The sequence below is a fragment of the Eriocheir sinensis genome, chromosome 36 (genome assembly GCF_024679095.1).
Source record: "Eriocheir sinensis breed Jianghai 21 chromosome 36, ASM2467909v1, whole genome shotgun sequence".
Classification (NCBI taxonomy): domain Eukaryota; kingdom Metazoa; phylum Arthropoda; class Malacostraca; order Decapoda; family Varunidae; genus Eriocheir; species Eriocheir sinensis.
Window position 1 is genome coordinate 8,837,771 of NC_066544.1, and position 11,675 is coordinate 8,849,445.

General features: G+C 41.3%; 1 protein-coding gene and 1 long non-coding RNA gene across 4 annotated transcripts; one reads left to right on the plus strand and one right to left on the minus strand.

The window, feature by feature from the left end:
• Positions 1-126: 126 nt before the first annotated feature.
• On the minus strand, positions 127-1,043 carry LOC127007729 (uncharacterized). Its single transcript, XR_007760473.1, has 2 exons — positions 904-1,043; positions 127-701 (listed from the first exon to the last, which is right to left on the minus strand). It is a non-coding gene; the product is annotated as an uncharacterized LOC127007729 (long non-coding RNA).
• On the plus strand, positions 965-11,155 carry LOC127007721 (uncharacterized). 3 transcript variants are annotated; one of them, XM_050878962.1, is made up of 15 exons: positions 965-1,034; positions 3,899-3,991; positions 4,207-4,287; positions 4,426-4,939; positions 5,068-5,191; positions 5,497-5,577; positions 5,724-5,998; positions 6,462-6,711; positions 6,885-7,036; positions 7,333-7,487; positions 8,031-8,282; positions 8,493-8,734; positions 9,114-9,183; positions 9,396-9,506; positions 10,456-11,155. In XM_050878962.1, the coding sequence occupies exons 1-15, from the start codon at positions 980-982 to the stop codon at positions 10,554-10,556; spliced, it is 2,556 nt and encodes an 851-aa protein (XP_050734919.1). In that variant the 5' UTR covers positions 965-979; the 3' UTR covers positions 10,557-11,155. The 3 variants fall into 3 exon arrangements, with proteins under 3 accessions (XP_050734919.1, XP_050734921.1, XP_050734920.1); XM_050878964.1 differs by lacking the exon at positions 965-1,034 and adding an exon at positions 1,043-1,373; XM_050878963.1 differs by lacking the exon at positions 965-1,034 and adding an exon at positions 1,043-1,251.
• Positions 11,156-11,675: the final 520 nt, after the last annotated feature.

Below are 11,675 nucleotides of genomic sequence, written 5' to 3' on the forward strand. Positions count from 1 at the left end.
CTACAAGGCATAGTGTTTCATGGCTTACACCAAGGGTTCGATCACAAAGGGTAGCTCATGCCTCACCAATCTCTTGTCCTGCAGTAACATATGTACAGTAATTGAGGTGGCAATGAAAAATATTAATATATAGCGAAATTATTTTTTTCAGTAGAGGAAGCAGCTGAAGGGCAAATAAATGAAAACGAAATAGCCCACATCTAGACTTTAGATTCAACAAAGACAGGCAGGAATTTGTTCGCTAATAAAGTGGTGGACGAGTGGAACCGGCTCAGACTCTTGCAGACTTTGCTTGCTTTATGTAATAGGTCCCCCAAGGCAGGTATAAGAAACTAATTGTGACCTGTCTGCTTGGACAAGAATTTAATCTCCCACATACTTTGTTGTCCTCTGGTCGACTCCAATTAGTAGTCCAGTTTCTGTTATAGTAGTACTAGTAGAGTTTTTTTGGTACTATGGTGTATAAATAAAATTATTAGTCCAGTATTCAGTGTGTTGACAGGGTCCACCCAGCCCTATAGATCCATTCGTGAGTCTCTCAAGTTCGTCGAGTTATGTTTGTACAGTGCAGTGCTTGAAAGTGTAAAGTGAGTCAGTTGTACAGTAAAGCTGTCTGAAAATAGCTCCTAAAGTTCATATTCATTGTAGTAGTGCGGCGTAGTACTGGGAGTAGGGTAGTATTCGACCCGAGGAAGATTCGGCTAAAAAAAAAAAATGACTATATTATAATATCAGACAACAATGAAAACGGCAACATTTAAAAAAAAAGATATTTCAAAATAAGTAATTGATTATTTTTCTCTGAGTGTGCTTCTGGAAGTTTTTTTTTTTAATTGTGACAACCATTATGTTCCATGTTATGTTCCTTTATACCATTCAAATTTATATTTTCAATTAGCTTACTTGATGGAAAAAAGTCGTCACCACATACAAATCTATATCAACTTTTGTGTGGTGACATTCCTTCAAGGAGCCGCGAATGGTGCGCCGCGCCGAGGCGAGCGTGGCGCCACATCCTGGACCTGCCCCAGCTGGTGAGTGCCTCACAGCCCGCTGCCTGCAGGGCCGCGCCGTGCGGGCTGCCCTGGCACGCCCCCCCACGCCCAGGCACTCAGGCGGGGGCACACTGGCGCCCATGGCCCGCGGAGGCGCCGTGGTGGCCCGCGGCAAGGTGTTCGTTGGGCCGCGGGCGGGCCACGGGCAGCAGCAGCGGGGGCAGGGCGCGGGGACGGGGCGTGATGGTTCCAGGAGGTAATTGTGGGCGTGCCTGTGCGTGTCACGTCAAGGCAGAGCCGCTGTCCTGAGGGGTGGGGCTGAGGGGTGGCGGGGGTGACGCCGCCACAGGGGCCCCGGGGCAGGGCACAAGGCCGAAGGTGATGGGTGGAATGTTCTTCAGTAACTATGGATGATCGATGTCCAATCATTTTGTGGACTAAGAACTTCCGTAAAATTTTGATGTTTTCAAATGTTGGTATTAATACAGAAGTACACCTGTCTCACTACAAAGGACACCTCTTTTCTACATGAAGTATTTTGTGCACATATAACATTGCCATGTTGCTTTCCATCACAAATCACTTATTTGTGAAATATAAACATCTCAAAATATAATCTGGAGGAATGTATTGGGGGATTTAATTTCTCCTTTTTAATATTTTAGTAGTGGGGGACAGGTCAGGTTAAACTTATTTAAGTTAGGTAAGGTTAGATATAGTTTAGTTAGATTCAGTTGTTTTAGTATATGATAAATTTGGGTAACCTAAATTTGTGATACAATTCACACTGCGCCATTGGTTGTTGTCACTGGTGGTCTCATTAGCAAGGAAGCATGTATGAATTTTCTGAGTCAAGACATATAGTAATGTTTGGGGTTTTGTTAGGCTAAGTTTAGGGTATCTTCAAACACATGATTGCTAGTACCTTATGGTGCAAATTAACAAAGAATGACTTCACTTTGTTTTATAGAAAGTCTCATTAGTAAGGAGGCATATTTGAATTTTCTGAGTCAAGACCTATAGTAATGTTTGGGGTTTTGTTAGGTTAGGTTAAGTTTAGGGTATCCTCAAACACATGATTGCTAGCACCTTATGGTACAAATTAACAAAGAATGACCTCACTTTGTTGTATAGAAAGTCTCATTAGTAAGGAAGCATATATATTTTTTTCAGAGTCAAGACCTATAGTAATGTTTGGGGTTTTGTTAGGTTAAGTTTAGAGTATCTTCAAACACATGATTGCCAGTACCGTATGGTACAAATTAACAAAGAATGACCTCACTTTGTTATATAGAAAGTCTCATTATTAAGGGCCCAGGTAGTGAAAATTTGGTCCAAAATCTGGGATTTGGCATATTTGAGTTCAGTGTACCATCATTTTGGACAATCATCTGGCATCACTCTCACAAAGTTTTAAAGCAATCACTCCATTCTAAGTAATTTTCCTGAATATTTTATCAAGGGGTGTGTGGCCCACGTGATCTTTAAATCCCGTGCACTGCGCTGGCATTTTCCGCATTTTCATAGGTTTAGATTTTTTATTTATTTATTTATTTACTTATTTATTTATTTATTTATTTATTTATTTATTTATTTATTTTATTTATTTATTTATTTTTTATTTTTTTGTTTTTTTTTGTTAGTAAAGCTAATGGTGAATATTGGCAACTGCCACCTTCTAAGGCTTGTCCCTTGGTGCTACTTCACACTCGGTGGCGATTCTGCCTTCATAGAGAGTAGGTTTGTCACATGTCACTCGGGTTACCCCCCCCCCAAGAAATCATTGTTGTCTGACCCTCATAAGCTCACTGAAGGATTGAAGGATGGGGGTGCCTAGCAAAAGGCATAGAAAAATGAAAAAACGGTGGAAGCAGCAGCTGAATCTGAGTCCCCCGGCACCCGAGTCTTCACCTTCGGGTAGTAAAGCCTCTGAAACCTCCAGTCTCAAAAGAAAATGACTTATTTCATCACCAATGGAGAAAACACCTGCCTCTAATGAATCAACAAAAAATGACTTCACTTTGTTGTATAGAAAGTCCCATTAGTAAGGAAGCATATATGAATTTTCTGAGTCAAGACCTGCAGTAACTTTGGGGTTTTGTGTGTTAGGTTAGGTTAAGTTTAGGGTATCTTGAAACTTATGATAGCCAGCACCTTTTGGTATAAATTAACAATGAATGGCCTCTCTTTGTTGTATAGAAAGTCTCATTAGTAAAGAAGCATATATGAATTTTCTGAGGCAAGACATAGTAACAGTTTGGGGTTTTATTAGGTTAGGTTAGCTTAAGTTTAGGGTATCTTCAAACACATGATAGCCAGCACCTTATTGTATAAATCAACTAAGAATGACCTCACTTTGTTGTATAGAAAGTCACATTAGTATGGCATCTTATATGAATTTTCTGAGTCAAGACCTTCTGTAACTGTCTTGGGTTTTGTTAGGTTAGGTTAGGGTAACCGGATAGTGCCACGAGCCTCAATAGGCATCACTTAAACAATCCTACCTGTGCCACCACCGGGCTAAGGGGTATTCACTAACAGCCCTCTAAAATTGAAGTCTAAAGAGGCAACAATAACCTCAGGTGCAAAAAAGAAAAAAAAATGCCATAGGCAAACTTGTAAATTTTTCTCAATTCTCAAAGTTCCCCGAAACTTCCAATATTCCCATGGGAAGTTTCCCAGTTCAATATTCCCGGGAATTTTACAACCCTAGTAGCAAGACGTCTGAGAAGCATAATATAGTCAGTTGAAAATTCTTCCTATCTTTTGGAGTACTACATACAGCTGGTAGTTATTCATATTTTCAATTGTACCTTTGTCTGCTGCCTCTTGTTAAATATGAAATATATAAAAGAAGGAAAGCTTAAAATACTGTCACCATTCACCACCCTTTCTTTCCCCAGGAAACATGGAGGTGGAGGAGGCGGTGGAGGTGGGAGAAGAAATGTTGCCCCAGAGCAAGAAAATTCGTCTTCTGGTGGCATCAGATAGTGAGAGTTAGTATTGTTTGCCACTATTTTTCTTTTATACGGCACCGTCAGGAATTGAAATTTTGTGTTGAAAATGCATCATCCACAGCAATGCAGATTATTAATATTAATGGGGATCTAACTTAATTAGAATTGTTAAAGTCTACTGAATGAATTTGATTTCAGTACACCTGTTTGCCATAATGATCCCCATAATGTATTCCCTGTTTTGTCACTGATAGAAGCCCGAAGCAGCAAGGTGGATGTGAATGCCAGTGAGCAGACAGCCAGTGTATTGCTCTACAGCAGCAGTGGCCAGCTGGGTGGGTATAGGACTTAGGACGAGACTCATGTCAGGTTCTTATGTATTTGTGTTCTTATATGAAATGTGCTAGGGCTTTGTAATATTTATTTGGATTTTTGTGTTTATTAGCAATATTTGGATGTTTTTATTGGAACAGTTCGGGCTGAGATAGTGGTGGACACCCTGAACGACAACATTGTCACTGTACCAATTGAAACAGACCTTAACAAAAGAGGCAAGCTTCTTCCACACTCCGACGATGGCTCTGAGGTGCTAAGGATGCTTGAGACACCTGGACAAACCCCAAAGAAGCTGAAGAGCAGTCCAGTCCTGGTGGTGCGGACAGTGCAGAACTCGGCAACCCAGAGCGATGGTGTTGTGACCAAGCTTATCACACCAACTGGGCACACCAGACAAAAACAAGTATTTGTAGATCCCACTGCCAAAAGCCTTGCACAGTCTGAGGTGACACCCAGAACACAGTCCAAAGCAAGTGCCTTGTGCACCAAGGTAGTAATTGCTACAGAGACACAGCAGAGTTCCTCCCAAGAAAATCTTCCCCCCCTCAGCAAAGCAGCAGTGCCAGTTGTGGTGAAGGCTGAGCTCTCGCAGTTCTCAGAAGGAAACCTACCAGACTTCACGAGTGCCATAGACAAAGCTGCTTCCCAGGGGTAAATGGTGCCATCTGCATGATATCTATTTAACTAAAGAATATGCTTAAGTTTGCTCATTATGTCCTCACAAGTTTGTCTCCATTAACTGTTGTTTTTAGTTGAATGAGCTGCATTGTTATTCACAGAGTCATTGAAGATGATGGGTCGGGCAGTCCACAGACGGTGATGATGCGTCTCAACAGCCTTGAGGGTCTCGAGCTGGACCCTGTCTTCCTGACCTCTGAAACCTTAACTGAGGCTCAATCAGAGGTGTGTTTGTGTGTGTGTGTGTGTGTGTGTGTGTGTGTGTGTGTGAACTTTTCTTCTATAATTTAAGTGATGTGGTCCTGCACGAAGCCTTTTATTACCCAGGGTAATGTCAGTCATGGCTGCATCGCTGAGGCAAATCCATCCAGCCTGTAGATAAACGTTGGCTCATGTCTACAAAAAAAGAGAAAGTTTTAGCTGTTTTGTTCACCCTCAGGTAACTTGGTATTACAAAGGGTTATTGCATAATGTTTCCATGAGGTCATACATGAATATAGCATCCCCCCCTCCCCCCTGCTCCATTTCAGAGTGAAATTAACAAGAGTGAAAGTCTTGGAGTTGGGCAGGTTCAGGTAGACCTCCAACCTTCTTCAGCAAGTCAGGTGGAGGTGAGAATAGTAATTAATTTATGTCATGACATTGTTTGCATTATATTCACTTGCTTCCAACAGCATATCATTATATCACTTAACCCCCTGAAAATTGACAGAAATCTTGCTGCAGTTACTTTAAGTTGAATAAATTTACCTTTCAGGTGAACAATGGAAATGTCAACCAAAGTTGGTTCACTTCTCGGGAAGACAAGGCAATGCTGCGGTGGCAAGGACATGCCTGGCGCCAGGGCATGTGGTCCCGGGAAGAGACAGATCTGCTGCAGCATAATATTGAGCAGTACTGTGCCCAGCGAGGCTTGTCTGACCCAGGCTCAGTCATATTCAAGATGTCCAAGGAGGAGCGCAGTGGCTTTTACAGGGTGATAGCAAGGGGTCTCAACCGACCTCTTTTCTCTATCTACCGTAGGGTTATCAGGTGAGTGGGGGATGTTACAAAGCTGATAACTTTTATGAAAAATCTAATGCATAATGTATGAACTAATAATGTACCCCTCATTGACCTGTCTCAGACCTCTGATGAGCTGTGAGGTATTGACCTGCACCAGTGACACTCAGTTCTAGGATGTAGACAGCAAAGTATTTCAGTGTGATGCACTTCATCGAATGATATTACATCTACAGACTACATGTACTTTCCTATATCTAAGGTGTACAGGATATAAGACAGCACTATTTGGTAGTGAGAATGGGTTAACCTGCTAATGGGAAGGACAGGCCAATTACTAGTTACTTTACAAAGCCCAGAAGTAGTTCATGACTGCCAACAGCACCCTGGATCAATTGTGTTGGTTATAATGTTGTCATTGCATCATCGCACATTATCAGAAACTATAAAACCATTTCAGCAGATAAGAAATACACAGTGTACCTTTGGACAGACTATATGACAACCACAACCACATCGGAAAGTACTCATCAGAGGAGGTGAGCAAGCTAAGGGAACTTCATATGAAGCATGGCAACAACTGGCAGGCCATTGCTGCCCACCTGGGCAGGTCAGCAGCCTCTGTCAAGGATCGTTGCCGACTCCTCAATGAGCGCTGCAACCGTGGCACCTGGTCCACTGACGAAGAGGACAGACTGGCAGCCGCAGTGTATGACCTGGCCCAAGTGCTGCCTGGCGAACAGGTGAGAAAACTATCAAGCAAACACTCTCTCACACCACTTCATAATCTACAGTTTTACCCCAATATATTATTAATTTCCAATTAGGTATCTGTATGATTGGGATGTTGGTAATAGGTAGCACAGTCCAGTTCTCTCCATGGGATTGCTGTGTACTCATTTGCTTCCTCTTCTAGGTCACGAGTGGAATCTCTTGGGGGGAGGTCGCCAGTAGGGTGCGGACGCGTTCCGAGAAGCAGTGCCGCACAAAGTGGCTCAACTACCTCAACTGGAAGCGAACATCCGGGGTGGAGTGGAGTAAGGCAGATGATGTACAGCTCATTTGCAGGTGACTGAAGTGTTTAATTTCCGTGATTTCCTCTGGAACTCAATTTCATCTAAAAACTGTATGCGAGTCATTTCCCAAAACCAAAGAATTTCAGTCATGTCTACTATATGTGTGAACAAGTTGATATCACGTAGTTATTTATCAAGCTAGTAACTGCTTAAAGGTTAGGATGAGGAGTGTGGATGAACCCTTCACTCCACATGTCACATAGTGGGAGAGTCAGGTCACCTCCATCCCCCATGCTGCATGGGTTCAGACTATTTAAATGCAACAATATGCTTGCTTTCTTGATCCAGGTTGAGTGTGTGTGGAGCTGGAGATGAGTCGCAGGTGGACTGGACAGCACTAGCCAGAGTCTGGCCTGCATGTCGATCCCCTCACTGGCTCCGGGGCAAGTGGTGGAACCTCAAGAGACGCCTCCCGCCTTCTGTCCAGGAGATGGGACTTGGAGGTGAGCCACTGGGAAGAGTAACTTTAGATCACTTAGAAGTTTATAAGTAAGTCATATGCAAGGTATGCAACATGCTGCATTAATAGCAGTTCCAGTGTGCATCCTTCAGAGAATGGGCAATACATATATTACTAAAAATTTGCAAATCACTTTGGAAGGCTGGAATTTGTCCAACAGATCTAATCTGATGTATCTAACTAGCATTTATGATGTCCTGAAGCTGAGAAATGGCTAGTTTTCAGAGCACTCAGTCACATCACCTTCATTCTTATTCTGCAGCATTACCTTGCATTTACATCATGATACATGTAAATGAAAAAGTCAAACAAAATTAGAAAACAAAACACAAAATAGTTTAGGGAAACCAAGCTGTGGTGTTGCCATCAAATGAAAAAATGTGGAAGAAGTCTACTCAAAGTTTATAAAGGGGAATGAATGTATAAAACGACAGTCTATGGGCTGTGAGATGGCATTAAACTCTCCTTATGGAATTCACATTGGTCAACATTTACAAGATGTCATGTTTTCTCATTGCATCCCCAGATATGTGTCAGCACCTGTACAACCTGCAGCCTCTCAGCCTTCTGCAGTCCACCTTGGTAGAGCTTCCAGCTACCTTCCTTAACTCCCTGGCCCCTTCATCCCCCACCAGCTCCTCCAGCCCCACATTGTCTAGCCATTCAGGCAAAGTAACATCCCCTCTCAGATCTGCCCAGCAGGACTGTGTAGACCTTGCAGTGGGCACCATAAAACTCTGTATACCTGCTGCCAATTTTTCCAACATCATTAACTCAGGTGAGACTTCAGAAATAGAGCATGATAACCTGCATTATTTTTCTAAATCCTGGTCTTTGCTTCATGAAAGTATTAAATGTACAGGAAGACATTATAGACTATAATGTCATGAAAAATATTAATCTATTGTTTATCTAGTTTCATAATTGTTAAATAAACATCATTGAGTGATCTATTACATATATGTACATAGTTCCATTTGCCTTACAGATGACAACGAGGAAGACTTCCATTCAAAGCTCAATGGTCTGGTACAGAGTGCACTGTTAGCCCACAGTGTGCAAGTCCGTAGCTGTGATTCTGCCTCAACTGTAATTGAGTCAGAGTCTCCAGACACATCACAGAATCAGCAAGACTTCCTGAATACATCAGCTCAGCTGACTCGCTCATTAGCATCCAGTTCACCTCTATCTGACAAGAACTCTCATGCTATTGTTGTTGAAGCAGTAGAGGTGTGTGATAGAAATGTCTCCTTGTCTCTTTGAGTCTTGATGCTCTAATGAGTATAGTTCCCAAATAGATTATTCACAGTATTACCCACAAGCTGCTTAATATACACTACCATTCCTTTATTTTCCCATCTATAGGCATTTTAATGCAAGAAGAGCAACTTGTAACAATATTCTTCCTTTCCCGACATCTTTCCTGTCATTTGTCTTTCTTTTTCCAATACATTTATCTTTTCTTTAGTGTTTTTGTTGCTCTTCATCACATGGGGATAGGTAACAAGAACTTCCACCTTTGCCTGCCCAAGAACTGCTATATAAGTAATGAATATTACAATGTTTTCTTTCAATTTTGTTTAATGATCAACAATGATGACACTTGCAGGATTCACTACCAGTTCAGTTATCACCGGTGTCCAGAGTGGGAGTGAGTCGAGCCTCTCTCTTGAGTCAAGGTGAGTGCTCTTGAGAGGTGATTGAGTAGGAACTTGAATTTACTGTTCTACAGGATTTATGGAAACCTAAATAAAGGAGAGGTTCCCAAGTGATGAATATGTGTTGAGAAAAAAAAGAATTCTTACAATGGATACATATGTATTAAAATTAGATAGGACTACAAAAATTGGCAGACCTTGTTCATATTTGAATGTGAATTTTGATTTGTCAGGTGGCCTTGGAGGAGTGAAGGAAGAAGACATTCTGAGCGACAGTGAAGGAGGACACACCACCACCCTGGACCCTTCCTCCCCTGTGGTCACATCCAAGCTCATCCTAAATGGTTAGCCTTGACACTCATCTCTGATATTCCAGTGGTTCCATTTTTATTTTGCCTTAGCTGTAACAAGTGATGTATGTTTATGTTTATCGGCTTTCTTTACCATTTCAGTTCCTTTTAATTTGTTTTCAGGGAGGGCCCTCCTTACTATGTCCTCCCTCCCCATCCTTTAGTAATGGAAAGCTAAGAACATAGCCACTTTATTGAGTGTTGGGGATTTGTTGAACAAATTCTATTCACATAATTATAAAAAAAAGTTGATAGTTATGAGGACTGTTCATAGCTGTCTAGATGGTGGTGAAGCAACTATGTCTTGGCTAGTATTGAATGTGAGTCTTCCCAGTGGTAAGATAAAATTTGTATTTGCACACTCATGGGTCATGCTAGAGGTGATGGGACTCATTACACAGGAAATCTCCTCTAATTAAATGTTTTCTCATTTGATAAATCTGCCTACCCTTTGTCTTGCATGGCATGGATAATGGACTGTAACAGGCAAACACCCACACCCTCTGCATCATCAGTCTGGATGTTTTTTTCCATTAAATGTATTAACTTGACAGCCCAGTTATCAGATATTGGCCTTGTTTCTCACAGTAGGGGATTCACATCCACTATTATCTTGAATGCTAAAGAGGAAGCATTGTGTTCTGTGGCATCACTTAACATATGCCTCAGACTTTACCTTTGTCTTTATACGAAGCTTAGGTTTGCTGGTAATACTGCATGGCATTTAGTGGACCTGTAAAAAGTTTATATGTCTTGTATCATCAAGATTATTTATGAAGAAAATCACTTAATCTGAAATGTTCCCATAACTAGTCTAAGGTATTAGTATTCATATAATGTTTAAATCTAGTCTAGTGTTGAACTACATCTTGCTTAATGTATTAGATATTAGGTTATACATTTTAAAACTTGATGGGAAGTAACAAAGTGCCTTGTTTTGCAGACCCAATTTTGTCTGTGTCTGGGGAGCCTCTTGGGGGTGAGGAAGGGCTGCAAACTGACCATGATGACTCCCACATCTGCACAGGACTTGCTGGAGACTAGCACACACTTGGTTGCATTGAGATGCATATCCTTTGCCTGACCAGTGAAAACAATGCAGGAATGAGTGAGGGACGGCAGCTGTAGGCAGAAGCCACACCTTACTCTACACTTTCCGGCCACACCCACAATGCCTGAGATGGAGCTATTAGGTTAACATTTCTGTATTGTAATACAATTAAAAGAAATTTATTCTTTCAGCAAGGGATATAGGTTGATAATGTATACATATTATAGCCTGAATGAGATACGATTTCTTGGTCTTTACATGGGCTAAATATAAGGTAATTATTGTCCAGAGCTCAGGGTATCCAGGATTGTTGTGTTCACTGTTAGATGAGGTGTTGGTGCCTCTCCTGTGTGAGTGCCATAAGGGACCAAGCACAGGTGTCCCTCATTGTATGACAAGGTTAAGCTCTGGAAGTAATTATAATCACTAGGAGTATTTATTTGTTGAACATTTTACATGTGGCATGAGTCCATAACTCGTGAGAATTTTTATTTTAGAGAAATTGTAACTAGATATGAGAATATATTTCATGCATGAAGTATATATATATATATATATATTTTTTTCATCAATAACACAATTCAGTAGATGACTTGATGTTTGATTTTGTCAGCCAGATACCAGGATGGATATCATCCCATTTCATAAAGTGGTTTGAGACGGTTCTATCAGTCTCAACTGCACCGGGCTCATTGTCATAGGTGGGGGACAAGTGGAGCACTGACCTGATAAATTTACTGCCCCATGAAGCCAATCATGATTTACAACCATTCATTCTATGTAATATTTTGCCATTTCTTAAAGCTGTAGGCCCTCCTTACCACATACATTGGGCAGTGATAGGATGTATGAAAACCACAGGACAAGATTGGCATTGGTGCTTAGAGAGGTAATTGTAAGGATAGATAAGGTAGATCAGTTTTACACAGGATGTCTAGGGCGGTGGTTCCCAACCAGGGGTCCATAGAAGAATTTCAAGGGGTCCATAGTCTGCTGAACAGAATGTCTGCTTTCATATAAATAGGTCTGCAGTTTAATCAGCACAACAATTAAAGACATTTTACATGAATATATACATTTTTTGCAGAAAAATCTTCAATTAATTTTGCTGG